The sequence below is a fragment of the Pelophylax lessonae genome, assembly GCF_965119305.1.
Source record: "Pelophylax lessonae genome assembly, chromosome: 2".
Classification (NCBI taxonomy): domain Eukaryota; kingdom Metazoa; phylum Chordata; class Amphibia; order Anura; family Ranidae; genus Pelophylax; species Pelophylax lessonae.
Genome location: NC_138769.1, coordinates 16001311 through 16017242, shown reverse-complemented (window position 1 = coordinate 16017242; position 15932 = coordinate 16001311). Strand labels below are relative to the sequence as shown.

Sequence of the window (15932 nt, the reverse complement as noted above, 5' to 3'; positions counted from 1 at the left end):
CACTGCCAGGGAAGGGGGTTAACGCCATCAAAGGGTTAAGTGTGAGCCTAGGGGAGTGTTTTCTAACTGTATGGGGGCGTGGTCTGTGAAATGATCATAGAGACCTGTGATCCTATATAGAAGGATCGCAGGCGCTCTGTGTTCATTTCAGAGAGAACAACGGTCAGCTGTGTTTACAACAGCAGACTGTCATTCTCTCTCTCAGCGGAAAGCGATCGCGGGTGCATGGCGGTAATCGCGGCCGCCGGCCCAGTGGACCGGCATCCCCGCTACCTAGAGGGGGCAGGCATGTGCACGCCCCCCCCAGGAGCGCTCCCGGGAACCGCCGTACAGGTACGGCGATTCGTGCAGCCGAGCCAGCCTGCCGCAGTATATATGCGGCGGACGTTCGGCAAGTGGTTATGTTTTGTTTTTTTTATTTCTATACAAAAATGTTTTGCCTTTCATTTCTATTTTAAACTGAATGGGTTGTTTTACAAGGCGATCGTTTACAATCACTTTTAAGGGTTTATTTCAAATAATTGAGAAATGGGGACACATAGTGGCTGCTAATGGTATTGACAGAACAATGTTTAGCTTATACATTTTTTTGATTGCAGTTCTTTTTAAAATCCCCTCTGCATTTCAGAACCTGTTCCAGGAGGTCGGGGTGCGGGTGGAGGGGTACATGGGAAGCTCCTCCCCTGCCTGCCGTTTCTCATCTCTGGACATCGCCGTCTGCACCATCGAGAAAGCCAACGGCCTGGTGAACCGGCTGATAGAAGATAACAAGATCGACTTGTTAGGTATGTCAGACCTGAGTCAGGGCAGATACGATTGTTCCCCCCCCCCCCCCCCACTCATCACTGTCTGCGTCCTCTGTCCAACAAAAGGCAATCTAGGTCCAAAAAAGAGCTTGTAATGAGCCATAGAATATTGGTCAGTACACATTTTGAGTTATTAAAATCTTGCAATGGGGACACTAGTGACAACCAGGGATTTCCAGTGACTGCAGCCAACCAGGCAGCAGCCACTGTTTGACCGACAATTTTCCACCAGGTTCCTTCAAGTTTCTTTTAAAGTTCTTCGAGCCAGGTAGTGCCAGAAAGGGCCACCCACCGCTCAAATTTTGGCCAACTCTGCCCACAGTTTCTTTGGACTGAGCAAATATCTAGTAACCATGGGACATGTAGTCCCAGACAACTGGAAAAAATTACATGTGTAGCTGTAGAATGAAGTCACTGGTAGAAATTTACTGGATTTATCATTCCAGGTCCAAAAACTAAAAGAAAATTGTAGTAGATGGATGTGGTGAACAAGCAGCAATCAGTTGTAAAGTCAAAAGCTTGTTTTATCCTAATGTTTTCTCTCCATGTCACCGCTCCAGCTCTGTTTTCGGCTCCTGCATCCTCTCCTCGCTCTTCCTGCTTTCATAAGAGAAACTGAGGGCTGCGGAACTATAGGCTCCAGCTGCTGTCAGTCAGACTCCTGTAAAGAGGGATCGGGGGCGTGGTTTACCTTGGCTGTGTGTCTATGGACACACACAGCCTGGCTCAGGATCCGCTCCTTTCTTTTCCCACTTTCACAGGAGAAACTGAGGGCTGCGGAACTATAGGCTCCTGCTGCTGTCAGTCAGGCTCTTGTTAAGAGGGATTGGAACTATAGGCTCCTGCTGCTGTCAGTCAGACTCCTGTAAAGAGGGATCGGGGGCGTGGTTTACCATAGCTGTGTGTCTATGGACACACACAGCCCGGCTCAGGAGCCGCTCCCACAGGAGAAACTGAGGGCTACGGAACTATAGGCTCCCGCTGCTGTCAGTCAGACTCCTGTAAAGAGGGATCGGGGGCGTGGTTTACCATAGCTGTGTGTCTATGGACACACACAGCCCGGCTCAGGAGCCGCTCCCACAGGAGAAACTGAGGGCTACGGAACTATAGGCTCCCGCTGCTGTCAGTCAGACTCCTGTAAAGAGGGATCGGGGGCGTGGTTTACCATAGCTGTGTGTCTATGGACACACACAGCCCGGCTCAGGAGCCGCTCCTTTTTACTTCCTGCTTTCACAGGAGAAACTGAGGGCTGCCGAACTATAGGCTCCTGCTGCTGTCAGTCAGACTCCTGTAAAGAGGGATTGGGGGTGTGGTTTACCATGGCTTTGTGTCCATGGACACACACAGCCCGTCTCAGGAGCCGCTCCCACAGGAGAAACTGAGGGCTACGGAACTATAGGCTCCAGCTGCTGTCAGTCAGACTCCTGTAAAGAGGGATCGGGGGCGTGGTTTACCATAGCTGTGTGTCTATAGACACACACAGCCCGTCTCAGGAGCCGCTCCTTTTTACTTCCTGCTTTCACAGGAGAAACTTAGGGCTGCCGAACTATAGGCTCCTGCAGCTGTCGGTCAGACTCCTGTAAAGAGGGATCGGGGGGGGGGGCGTGGTTTACCATGGCTGTGTGTCTATGGACACACACAGCCCGGCTCAGGAGCCGCTCCTTTCTTTTCCCACTTTCACAGGAGAAACTGAGGGCTGCGGAGCTATAGGCTCCTGCTGCTGTCAGTCAGGCTCTTGTTAAGAGGGGTCAGGGGTGTGCTTTACCATGGCTGTGTGTCCATGGACACACACAGCTCGGTTCAGGAGCCGCTCCCACAGGAGAACCTGAGGGCTGCAGAACTATAGGCTCCCGCTGCTGTCAGTCAGACTCCTGTAAAGAGGGATCGGGGGTGTGGTTTACCATGGCTGTGTGTCTATGGACACACACAGCCCGGCTCAGGAGCCACTCCTTCCACTTCCTGCTTTCACAGGAGAAACTGAGGGCTGCGGCACTATAGGCTCCTGCTGCTGTCAGTCAGGCTCTTGTTGAGAGGGATTGGAACTATAGGCTCCCGCTGATGTTAGTCAGACTCTTGTAAAGAGGCATTGGGGGGCGTGGTTTACTATGGCTGTGTGTCTATGGACACACACAGCCTGGCCCAGGAACCGCTGCTTTCTTTTCCCACTTTTACAGGAGAAATTGAGGGCTGCGGAACTATAGGCTCCCGCTGCTGTTAGTCAGACTCCTGTAAAGAGGGATCGGTGGAGGAGTGCTTTACCATGGCTGTGTTTCTATGGACACACACAGCCCGGCTCAGGAGCCGCTCCTTTCTTTTCCCGCTTTCACAGGAGAAACTGAGGGCTGCGGAACTATAGGCTCCCGCTGCTGTCAGTCAAACTCCCGTGAAGAGGGATTGGGGGTGTGGTTTAGCAGAACTTTGTGTGTCTATGGACGCACATGTAGGGGTGTCTCCTTAGCACCCAGCTTGCTAAGTGGGCACCCCAAGTAGGGAGAAGTTGAGAGCACCAGAAAAGGAGGTAAGGGACCTCTTTGTGCAGTATTGTTGCACAGAGTAGGGAAGAATTATCTTTTTTATGTTTTTTTTTTTTTTTTTTCTCCTTTTAAACCAAAAAAAATAGCTTTTAGTATCACTTCAATTATGGTCCGGAAAATAGTTAAAACCTTGACACTTACATCAGTTTATATTTGTATGTTTCTACCCAAAAGTGCGAGGTCCCTTTTGTTACAGTATCATCAGTTATGTGGAAAACTTTTAAGGCCTCGTTTACACGGGGCATACACCCGTGCAAGAACCGTGTTTGCCCGCTTTGGGGATGTACAGGTGTTTCCTGCATCCCCCCTTTCAGGCTGTCCCATTCATGTCAGTTGGGATGCAGCAGCTGCCTGGACACAGCCACTGCTTTCAGTTTGACATCTGTGTGGGTGCATGGGCCGGGACACCCACAATCTGTATTCGGGGCCGTGCAAGCACACAGATGTCAAATTGGGAGCAGTGGCTGTGTTCATGCAGCTGCTGCATCCCAATTGACATGAATGGGACTAACTACAAGGGGATGCACGGGTAAACGCAGTCCTTGCACAGGCATGCACTGTAGTTCACCCCGTGTGAACAAGGCCTATACACAAGTCAGAGTGTGTTGATGTGGTGTTTTGTCATTCTACCACATCCAGAGGAGTTTAGATTGGGGGGGCAGAGGGTGAAGTATGTTTCTGTCATGTGACTGGCTATGTCTCTTCTCTTGCTCAGGGATGATGGTGGTGGATGAGTTGCACATGTTGGGAGATTCACACCGTGGTTATTTGCTGGAACTTCTCCTCACCAAGGTCCGATATGTAACCCAGAAAAGAGCGGCCCTGTAAGTATTTACATTTGAAGCTCATCTCCAAAATTTCATGATCTTTCCCTACCAATACTCCCTCCTACTCATTCTTTCATTTTGGGGGGGGGAGCCTTTAACAATGCTTTTCACCTATCTGATTTCTCCTCACCGGGGCTGCTTTGGGAATGGAGTTCGGTCATTTAGTGCTGCAGTCTGACTGCTCCCCAATGATGTTATTCATGCTGTGCAGTCTTCTGGAGTCCGAGAGGACCCCACTGCTAGACAGCCAATAAGATGTGTGCACGTTCTTCAGGCTGCGACTCGGAAACCCTAAGAAGGATCCTTCCACTCTTCTATAGGAATAGGTGAAGCCTTCTGACCTGGCCTATCACAAGGGGTTCTTTACTGTTAGGGCTACAAGATTGTGGAATTTTCTACCACAAGAGGGGGTTTCTGTGGGAAGTATGGTGGCTTTCAAAAGACTCTTAGACGTACAGTGCCTTGCGAAAGTATTCGGCCCCCTTGAACTTTTTCAACCTTCTGCCACATTTCAGGCTTCAAACATAAAGATATAAAACTGTAATTTTTTTGTGAAGAATCAACAACAAGTGGGACACAATCATGAAGTGGAACGGAATTTATTGGATATTTCAAACTTTTTTAACAAATAAAAAACTGAAAAATTGGGCGTGCAAAATTATTCAGCCCCCTTAAGTTAATACTTTGTAGCGCCACCTTTTGCTGCGATTACAGCTGTAAGTCGCTTAGGGTATGTCTCTATCGGTTTTGCACATCGAAAGACTGAAATTTTTGCCCATTCCTCCTTGCAAAACATCTCGAGCTCAGTGAGGTTGGATGGAGAGCGTTTGTGAACCGCAGTTTTCAGTTCTTTCCACAGATTCTCGATTGGATTCAGGTCTGGACTTTGACTTGGCCATTCTAACACCTGGATATGTTTATTTGTGAACCATTCCATTGTAGATTTTGCTTTATGTTTTGGATCATTGTCCTGTTGGAAGACAAATCTCCGTCCCAGTCTCAGATCTTTTGCAGACTCCATCAGGTTTTCTTCCAGAATGGTCCTGTATTTGGCTCCATCCATCTTCACATCAATTTTAACCATCTTCCCTGTCCCTGCTGAAGAAAAGCAGGCCCAAACCATGATGCTGCCACCACCATGTTTGACAGTGGGGATGGTGTGTTCAGGGTGATGAGCTGTGTTGCTTTTACGCCAAACATAACGTTTTGCAGTGTTGCCAAAAAGTTTGATTTTGGTTTCATCTGACCAGAGCACCTTCTTCCACATGTTTGGTGTCTCCCAGGTGGCTTGTGGCAAACTTTAAACAAAACTTTTTATGGATATCTTTAAGAAATGGCTTTCTTCTTGCCACTCTTCCATAAAGGCCAGATTTGTGCAGTATACGACTGATTGTTGTCCTATGGACAGAGTCTCCCACCTCAGCTGTAGATCTCTGCAGTTCATCCAGAGTGATCATGGGCCTCTTGGCTGCATCTCTGATCAGTCTTCTCCTTGTATGAGCTGAAAGTTTAGAGGGACGGCCAGGTCTTCGTAGATTTGCAGTGGTCTGATACTCCTTCCATTTCAATATTATCGCTTGCACAGTGCTCCTTGGGATGTTTAAAGCTTGGGAAATCTTTTTGTATCCAAATCCGGCTTTAAACTTCTCCACAACAGTATCTCGGACCTGCCTGGTGTGTTACTTGTTCTTCATGATGCTCTCTGCGCTTTAAACGGAACTCTGAGACCATCACAGTGCAGGTGCATTTATACGGAGACTTGATTACACACAGGTGGATTCTATTTATCATCATTAGTCATTTAGGTCAACATTGGATCATTCAGAGATCCTCACTGAACTTCTGGAGAGAGTTTGCTGCACTGAAAGTAAAGGGGCTGAATAATTTTGCACGCCCAATTTTTCAGTTTTTTATTTTTTAACAAAGTTTGAAATATCCAATAAATTTCTTTCCACTTCATGATTGTGTCCCACTTGTTGATTCTTCACAAAAAATTACAGTTTTATATCTTTATGTTTGAAGCCTGAAATGTGGCAAAAGGTCGCAAAGTTCAAGGGGGCCGAATACTTTCACAAGGCACTGTATGTGTATAAAAGACACCTGTCCACAGAATCTTTCTCCTTCAATTCCAACCTCACCATCATGGGCAAGACCAAAGAGCTGTCAAAGGATGTCAGGGACAAGATTGTAGACTTGCACAAGGCTGGAATGGGCTACAAGACCATCAGCAAGAAGCTTGGTGAGAAGGAGACAACTGTTGGATCGATTATTCGCAAATGGAAGAAATACAAAGTAACCTCGGTCTGGAGCTCTGTGGAAGATTTTGCCTCATGGGGTAATGATGGTCATGGGAAAAGTGAGGGATCAGCCCAGAACTGTTTTATGTGTTTTTTTTTTTCTTTTCTGGATTTTTGGTTGATATTCTGTCTCTATCATTTAAAATATACCTATGCTAAAATTTCTAGACCCTTCATTTCTTTGTAAGTGGGCAAACTAACAATCTGCAGGGGATCAAATAATTATTTTCCCCACTGTGATTCTGCACTTCCAGGTTGGGTTCCGGGTTGTGCTGCAGGAGCTCTGCTACTGCTCTGATTAGTCACAGCAGAAGCCGATCAGTGGGTGCCGGCCAAAAGGATATCTGCCGGCACCCGCTGATTGTCGAGGAGACAGACAGGACGGAGCACTGCATAAGTAAATAAGACAGAGCTTTGTCCTGTGATGGATTTTCTTTCCCTGCAAAGCACATTCCTTAGTAAAAGTTCCTTACTGTGTACACCAGAAAACACTGGCTAGGCACACATTCAACCCTTTGATCGCCCTAGATGTTGAACCCCTTTCCCAGTCAGTGTCATTAGTACAGTGACAGTGCATATACTGTTTTGGCCATGGGACAGGAAGTGAAGAGAAATCTTCCCTATGGGACATAAATGGCAAAAATAAACCTTACCCTCCCTTACTCTACCCAAAATGGGAGAAAAACCGTTTCGCCTTTTAGTTCTACTTTAACCTCCCTGGCGGTATTCCTGAGTGTGGCTCGGGGTTAATTTTCAGTACCAAAGGCCGTAACCCCGAGTCGCACTCGGGATTACCCCCCCGCAATGTTACTCACCTTCCCTGCGATTCCTTCGCCGTCCTCTCCGGCGTCCTTACTGTCTCTCCCCGCTCTGTGCTCAGTCGATTGCCGGCACTTGCCTTCCGCTTCCCTTCCCTGTGAGTGTTGCGACGCAGTGGGTGGAACCGGCGGCAAATTAAAAAGTGTAAATACACCAAATGAGATGATAGAAAGCTGTGATCCTAACGGATTTCACTGTATCATCCCATTTCACCACAGGATTTCACCTGGTGACTTTTCCAGTGCCCTGCCTGAACTTTTCCAGTTCTTTGTGCCTGGAACAACCAGGGCGTCGCAAAAAGAACGCTTTTTGGACGCCATGGTCGTTCTCTGTTTTCCAGGCACAAAGAACTGGAAAAGCACAGGCAGGGCACTGGAAAAGTCACCAGGTGAAATCCTGTGGTGAAATGGGATGATACAGTGTAATCCGTTAGGATCACACCTTTCTATCATCTCATTTGGTGTATTTACATTTTTGAATTTGCCGCCGGTTCCACCCCCCTGCGTCACAACGCTCGCAGGGAAGGGAACCGGAAGACAGGTGTCGGCATTGGCCGAGCAGACGGCGGGGGAGGACGGCAGGGGAGGACAGCGGGGGAGGAGGGCAGGGGATCGCAGGGGAAGGTGGGTGTAAAAATCTAAAACAGATTTCCGTGCAAAACAATCTACCACTTTTAGCACAGAAATCTGGACATAATCAGACCGCCAGGGAGGTTAACTAGCACAAATAAAAATTGGCATACTAGATTTTAGAAAACTGGCACCAAAATATTTTTTTTTTTTAACGTCCGGAGAGACGCTAAGGCCCCGTTCACATTGCCGCGATCCGACTTGGGGGGGGCGACCTCCGAGGTCGCGGTGCGAGCAGCGTGCCGCGACCTCGGAGCGGCCGCCACGGACTTCATAACATTGAAGTCTATGGCGGTCGCCTCCGGGTCGCCCCAAAGAAGCTCTGGACCCTTTTTCTAAGTCGGAGCGACTTGTGTCGCTCCTATTAGAACGGGTCCGCAGCTTCCCTATGGAAGGCGACCTGTGAGGCGACCAGGTCGCCTCACAGGTCGCCTTAGTGTGAACGGGGACTTATCGCTTTGTCTGGCTGTTTGTTTTGGTGTGTCTGTTTCAAAAAGTTATACTTTTATACGTTGTTTTCTATATTGCAGGAAAAAAGATGGCAGCACTGTTAGCGCGCAGAACGAAGTTCAGATTGTGGGGATGAGCGCCACCTTACCCAATCTCGACTTGCTGGCCTCCTGGCTCAACGCAGAGCTCTATCACACCGATTTCCGGCCTGTACCCCTAAAAGAACATGTTAAAATTGGTAGAACTGTGTTTGATTCCACTATGACTCCAGTGCGAGAGTTTGAACCCCTGATCCAGGTCAAGGTAAGAACAGGTGTTTGTAATGACTGAAAAGGACAGTCCATAGATGGGAATGTAGTATGGAGGAGTAAGGACAGTCTGGAGGGGAAGAGGAGGATAGCATGGAGGTGCCTTAAACATGTTAGGTAGTGCAGTGGGAAGGGTAGTCTAGAGATGTGAATGTGTATGGAGGAGTAAACGAGGGGAAGGGGAGGAGGATAGACTGGAGGTGGCTGGAGCAGGGTAGGCTAAGGCTATGAAGAGGGAAGGACAGTCCATAGGTGGGAATGTAGTATGGAGGGTTAAGGACAGCCTGGAGGGAAAGGGGAGGATAGGGCGTGCAGAGGGTAGTTTAGTCCAGAGATGTGAATGTAGTACGGAGGAGTAAGGACAGCCTGGAGGGAAAGGGGAGGATAGGCCGTGCAGAGGGTAGGGTAGTCCAGAGATGTGAATGTAGTACGGAGGAGTAAGGACAGCCTGGAGGGAAAGGGGAGGATAGGCCGTGCAGAGGGTAGGGTAGTCCAGAGATGTGAATGTAGTACGGAGGAGTAAGGACAGTCTGGAGGGGAAGGGGAGGAGGATAGCCTGGAGGTGCCTTAAGCAGGTTAGGCTGTGCAGAGGGAAGGGTAGTCCAGAGATGTGAATGTAGTATGGAGGAGGAAGGAAGGGAGGGGGAAGGGGAAGGGGAAGGGGAGGATAGCCTGGAGGTGACTGAAGATGGGTAGGCTGTCAAGAGGGAAGGACAATCCATGGATGTGAATGTAGTATGGAGGAGTAAGGACAGCCTAAAGGGAAAGGGAGGATAGCCTGGAGGTGCCTTAAGCAGGTTAGGCTGTGCAGAGGGAAGGGTAGTCCAGAGATGTGAATGTAATATGGAGGAGTAAACAAGGGGAAGGGAAGGAGGATAGTCTGGAGGCAGCTGAAGCTGGGTAGGCTGTGAGGAGGGAAGGACAGTCCATAGATGGGATTGTAGTATGGAGTGTTAAGGACAGCCTAGAGGGAATGGAAGAATAGCCTGGAGGTGCCTTAAGCAGGTTAGGTTTTGCAGAGGGAAGGGTAGTCCAGAGATGTGAATGTAGTATGGAGGAGTAAACGAGAGGAAGTGGAGGAGGATAGCCTGGAGGTGGCTGGAGCAGGGTAGGCTTTGAAGAGGGAAGGACAGTCCATAGATGGGAATTTAGTATGGAGGGTCAAGGACAGCCAGGAGGGAAAGGGAAGGATAGGCCATGCAGAGGGTAGGGTAGTCCAGAGATGTGAATGTAGTATGGAGGAGTAAGGACAGCCTGGAGGGGAAGGGGAGGAGGATAGCCTGGTGGTGGCTGGAGCAGGGTAGAGTGTGAAGAGGGAAGGACAGTCCAAAGATGGGAATGGAGGATTAAGGACAGCCTAGAGGGAATGGAAGAATAGCCTGGAGGTGCCATAAGCAGGTTGGGCCGTGTAGAGGGAAGGGTAGTCTAGAGATGTGAATGTAGTATGGAGGAGTAAGGACAGCCTGGAGGGAAAGGGAGGATAGCCTGGAGGTGCCTTAAGCAGCTTAGGCTATGCAAAGGAAAGGGTAGTCCAGAGATGTGAATGTAGTATGGAGGAGCAAGGACAGTCTAGAGGTGGCTGGAGCAGGGTAGGCTGTGAAGAGGGAAGGACAGCCTACTAATGGGGATGTAGTAATGGAGGGTTAAGGAAAGCCTGGAGAAAGAGGAGATAGCCTGCAGGGTTTTCTTTTTAAACTGAGAAGTTAATAAAATGGAAATCCTGATTAAAATAGCAATCTTTGAATTTAGACCAGAAATAACTCTACATTTGGCACAGATTTATGTAGATCTATACATACTAAGGCCCCTTTCCGATCATGTCCCCCTGTCAGTTTTTTCAGGTGGACCTGATCGGACGCTCCATGCACCCTTATGGAGCAGCGGATGTCGGCGGTGACATGTTCGCTGACACACGCTGCTATCCGATCCGATCCTGTCTGTGAAATCCAGACAGATGGTAGCCCTATTTTCCATCCGTCCATCTCTATCTCCCATAGAGCAGAGCAGGGCTTTGACAGGTCCATCTCAGCACAGTGAGCGGAGACAGATCTATCATTCACCTGCCCAGCAGGTATCGGCGGATCGATCCCCCCTGAGCAAAACTGAGTCCACCGGGCGGAAAGCTCGTGTGAAAGGAACCTAAGATTTCCCTGGCTGATGTGACCCCACCATGTCTTTTTCTGCAGGGTGACGAGGATCACATTGCCAGCCTGTGTTATGAGACAATACGTGACGGTCACTCCATCCTGATCTTCTGTCCTTCCAAGAACTGGTGTGAGAAGCTGGCGGACACCATCGCCCGAGAGTTCTACAACCTCTATCACAGGGCCTTGCAGGAAGTGGCAGGTGAGCTGGTGATGTTGGAATGGTTAGAACTGCAGCTACAGCAAGGAGCTGACAATGGGTATTGTTCCCCCTCTCCTCCGCTGGTCACATGACTGTGAGATGGAAGCACACAGGAGAACTACTTATTGTATTATGTGGAGCAATGGTGACGCTGTAATCCTCTTTTATTAGGGTTACTCATGGTAACCAAGCAGAGATGATGTTTAGTACTAATATTTAATGAAATACAGACATAACATTCTTTTCCTGGCTATATAAGGAACGATTTATGGCCACTTTATTAGTCTCCTCGCTAGTGCTGGATCCCCAATATGCCTTTGACTTCAGAACTACCGGAGTTCTTTGCGGCGTGGATTCAGTAACCTGCTGGAAATGTCCCCTAGCGTTCCAAGTTGACCTGATAGCTGTGAATCTCATGTTCCACCTCATCCTATGGAATCATGCTGTCTACATCAAATGTGACCCTTCAACTTCATTTTACAGATTTTTTTGGATCAAGTAATCTTCATTCTTTCAAACCTTTATGCTGCTGTTCATAGCTGAGAGGTGTGGACCCTGGTGTGGTCTGCTGGCAGTGTGCCCATCCCCTTCAATACTTGGCCCGTCCCTCTTTTGGGACTTGGCCCATCCCTCTTTTGGGACTTGGCCCGCCCCTCTTTTGGGAGTTAGCCCGCCCCTCTTTTGGGAGTTAGCCCGCCCCTCTTTTGGGAGTTAGCCCGCCCCTCTTTTGGGAGTTAGCCCGCCCCTCTTTTGGGACTTGGCCCGCCCCCTCTTTTGGGACTTGCCCCCTCTTTTGGGACTTGCCCCCTCTTTTGGGACTTGCCCCCTCTTTTGGGACTTGGCCCGCCCCCTCTTTTGGGACTTGGCCCGCCCCCCCCCCCCCCTTTCGGGACTTGGTGTGATTATCTGTATGTCGACATTGTCAAGAGCAATTAACCTGAGCGTTCAGACATTTTACAGCCATCTAGAAATGTCCACGAAATTAACTCTGGGCAAACAGACATTTTGTGCACATCACATGTGATGTCTGTGCGATGCAAAGTCAACCATGCAAACTGTGGCTGAAATCGCATCACATTTGCACCAAAATGGTGCAGGACCCTTTTTTTGGTTCGCACTGGAATCCGATACCCATGTGACCTGATTCTTGTATTGTACAATTTATACTTGTAATTTATATTTGTACTCCTATTGTACAATTTTACAGTTCGCACTGCGATGTGCTAACCGATCTGGGGGTGTCAATAACTTTCAATTGACACCCGCAGCGGTTCACGCGGGGCAGTGTGAACTGCCTTCGAGTGACATGTGATGCAGGAACCGGCACTGGAATCGCAGTGGTTCCCATATTGCATGTGTGAACCAGGACTAAAGATGAAGTTTATTCTGCGTATATTTTACCTTTGCTGCCCCGCCTTTCCACCTCGTCCAATCAGAGAATGCTTTGCATTAGTTCATAAAATGCTAAGCATTCTCTGAATGGTGCTTGTACCAAGCAGCTAACTATACAGTGATTTCCAGCTTCTAGGGGCATCAGCCAGGTATGGTGTATACATAGTTACATTGGTCCAAGCTGTACAAATATGTTGTGCCTGGCAAAATATAATGTAACCCTAAATGGATGTTTCTGTGTGTATGTATGTATGTATGTATATATATATATATATATATATAAGACCCAGCAAAGTTGCCTGATACATAATAATTGAGGAAAAATAGCTTTTTTTAAACACTTATGACCTAGAACATTAAAACCCACTATCTAATAATATCAAACCATAATTGGCCAATTATTGCAAATCCCAACCATGACAACTGCAGGACAATCGTGTGATCATTCCCCCCCCCCAAAAAAAAGGAGGAGAAAAAAAGAAAAATATTTATGCGATTCCAAGTGTTCATAGGTATGTATATCCAGTAGGGGGGATAATCTACATATACTAGATGACAAAATTATAACTTCTCCTCCACATTGCATGGAACTGGGTGTTCTTCTAAATAATCTCATAATTCGTTTTCTTTCTCCCCCCCCCCCCCCTTTTTGTTTTTTTTTTTTTTGAGGTGGGGGGCAAATGTTTACCAAATTTTCCCGCAGCTGCCATGGTTGGGTTTTTATTATTGGACAATTATGATTTGATTTTATTAGTGTTTTTTTTTTTTTTTTTTTATGTTCCAGCTTATAAGTGTTTTAATAAAGTTATTTCTCTCTTTTATTACATGTGTCAGGCAACTTTGCTGGGTCTCCTATATATACACATCCATTTAGGGATACATTAGACGTTTGTATATTGAGTTTGAGCTCAGTATGGTTTTTACTTTTTATTTTTTCTTCTTTCATGTATGCATGCACCGACAGTTTCCTTAAAATACAATCGAATTGAAGTAAATTTTATTTTATTATTATTTTTCCGTCTTAAAGACACATTTTATCTGTTTGTTTTTTTTTTTTTTGTTTTTTTTTTTTGCATTCATGAGCGGCTGCACCTAATGCATTTTGGCCTCTGGATATATGTGGCCACGAATATCCAGTTTCAACTATTACTGGCAATTTTTTTTAGACCTGTAACAGGAAGAATAATCGGGGGGTGTATTCCTTGGGTTACCTGGTATAATGAAGACTGTCCTTCTTATCCTGACGTTTTACTGCGTCTTCATCTCTATTTTCTCCACTAGATGGCAGCTGAACACCACAAAGTATTCCAGCTACACTCTTATGCTTCATGTACACTGGATGTTTGTAAACCTCTGAACGCTGGAACTTGACAGCTAGTAACCCGACAGTTAAAAACGTCTGTTTTGTCCACTGTTGCATGCCACGTTTAGTGGCGTTTTTCAGCGTTTGCATTTAAAAGCATTTTTTGCAAATAACCTCAGTAGACCCTTCCAAATGCCCACAATGTACGTAAAATCTCTTTTTTTCCCCATTGTAAATGGTCAGAATTTTGTCCCCATTCACAACGCCTATAATCGAAAACGCTCATAAGTGAGAGTTACAGACGAGGGTACACGCTGTTACAAGCATCTGGCATTTCAAATGCCACTAAACTGGCATCCTGAATGCAATTTTTTTTTTTTTTTTCTTTTCGAAAAATGCTTCTAACCTTAATTGCTTCTAAATTACTATAAATGACTAAATGTACATGTACCCATAAGATTACATAAAGGAGAGTTCAGGGGCTGCTGAAAACAAATGACCAAATGCTCCTAAATGTCCTTTTATCAGCTGCAGTATACACGAGGCCTTATGGCTAAGTACTATGTAATGATGACCAAAGCTGCCCATAGATGAGTAGAAAGGTTTTTTTTTTTTTGGTTTATTAGCAAAAAAAAATAGCAGATTCCTCTTACCACCTCATTCAAAGTGGATGAAGGAAACTGCCCTGGTGGGATATTATATTATTGCAGGGGGACCTGCTGCTGTCATAATACACTGATTGGCAGCTGCAGCCCCCGATCAGTGTAAGTCCATCTGAAAGATAATCTCACCACACCACCATTTCTAAGCATACCACGTCCATTATTATTCTCTAATTTACACAGCTGTATTCTACATGTTCTAATTTTCTCTTCTTTTTCACTCTTCTCTTCCCGCCTGTTCCCTTTTTCTCTTATCCTCTTTTTCACTCTTTTCTTCTTCACTCTTTTTTATCTTCTCTTCCCCTTTTTCCCCTCTTCTCTTGTCCCTCTTCTCTTCTTTTCTCCTTTTTTTTTTTTCTCTTTTTCCGTCTTCTCTCCTCTCCTCCCCCCCCCCTCTTCCCTTCTCTTTTTCCCTCTTCCCTTCTCTTTTTCCCTCTTCCCTTCTCTTTTTCCCTCTTCCCTTCTCTTTTTCCCTCTTCCCTTCTCTTTTTCCCTCTTCCCTTCTCTTTTTCCCTCTTCCCTTCTCTTTTTCCCTCTTCCCTTCTCTTTTTCCCTCTTCCCTTCTCTTTTTCCCTCTTCCCTTCTCTTTTTCCCTCTTCCCTTCTCTCCTTCTCTTCTTCCCTTTTTCTCTTTTTCTCTTCCTACTTTTTCCCCTTCCCTTCTTCTCTTCTTCCCTTCTTCTCTTCTTCCCTTCTTCTCTTCTTCCCTTCTTCTCTTCTTCCCTTCTTCCCTTCTTCCATTCTTCTCTTCGTCCCTTCTTCCCTTCTTCTCTTCTTCCCTTCTTCTCTTCTTCCCTTCTTCCCTTCGTCCCTTCTTCCCTTCTTCTCTTCTTCCCTTCTTCCCTTCTTCCCTTCTTCTCTTCTTCCCTTCTTCTCTTCTTCTCTTCTTCCCTTCTTCCCTTCTTCCCTTCTTCTCTTCTTCCCTTCTTCTCTTCTTCCCTTCTTCTCTTCTTCCCTTCTTCCCTTCTTCCCTTCTTCCCTTCTTCCCTTCTTCCCTTCTTCTCTTCTTCCCTTCTTCTCTTCTTCCCTTCTTCCCTTCTTCTCTTCTTCCCTTCTTCTCTTCTTCTCTTCTTCCCTTCTTCCCTTCTTCTCTTGTTCCCTTCTTCCCTTCTTCTCTTCTTCCCTTCTTCTCTTCTTCTCTTCTTCCCTTCTTCTCTTCTTCTCTTCTTCTCTTCTTCCCTTCTTCCCTTCTTCTCTTCTTCCCTTCTTCCCTTCTTCTCTTCTTCCCTTCTTCTCTTCTTCCCTTCTTCTCTTCTTCCCTTCTTCCCTTCTTCTCTTCTTCCCTTCTTCCCCTTCTTCCCTTCTTCTCCTTCTTCCCTTCTTCTCCTTCTTCCCTTCTTCTCCTTCTTCCCTTCTTCTCCTTCTTCCCTTCTTCTCCTTCTTCCCTTCTTCTCCTTCTCTTCTCCTCCTCTTTCACTCTTCTTCCTACTTCTCTTCTTCCCTACTTCTCTTCTTCCCTTCTTCCCTTCTTCCCTCCTCCTCCTCCTCCTCCTCCTCTTTCACTCTTCTCTTTCATTCTTCTTCCCTTCTTCTCTTCTTCTCTTCTTCCCTTCTTCTCTT

General features: G+C 46.8%; 1 protein-coding gene across 1 annotated transcript in view; it reads left to right on the top strand.

Moving 5' to 3' along the window:
• Positions 1 to 15932, top strand: part of POLQ (DNA polymerase theta) — a 161097-nt gene that overhangs the window by 14415 nt on the left and 130750 nt on the right. Inside the window, exons 2-5 of the mRNA XM_082247649.1 lie at positions 629 to 785; positions 4056 to 4164; positions 8443 to 8665; positions 10857 to 11016. Of these exons, the coding sequence (XP_082103775.1) occupies positions 668 to 785; positions 4056 to 4164; positions 8443 to 8665; positions 10857 to 11016 (610 nt within the window). The 5' untranslated portion in view covers positions 629 to 667. The remainder of the gene's footprint in view (positions 1 to 628; positions 786 to 4055; positions 4165 to 8442; positions 8666 to 10856; positions 11017 to 15932) is intronic.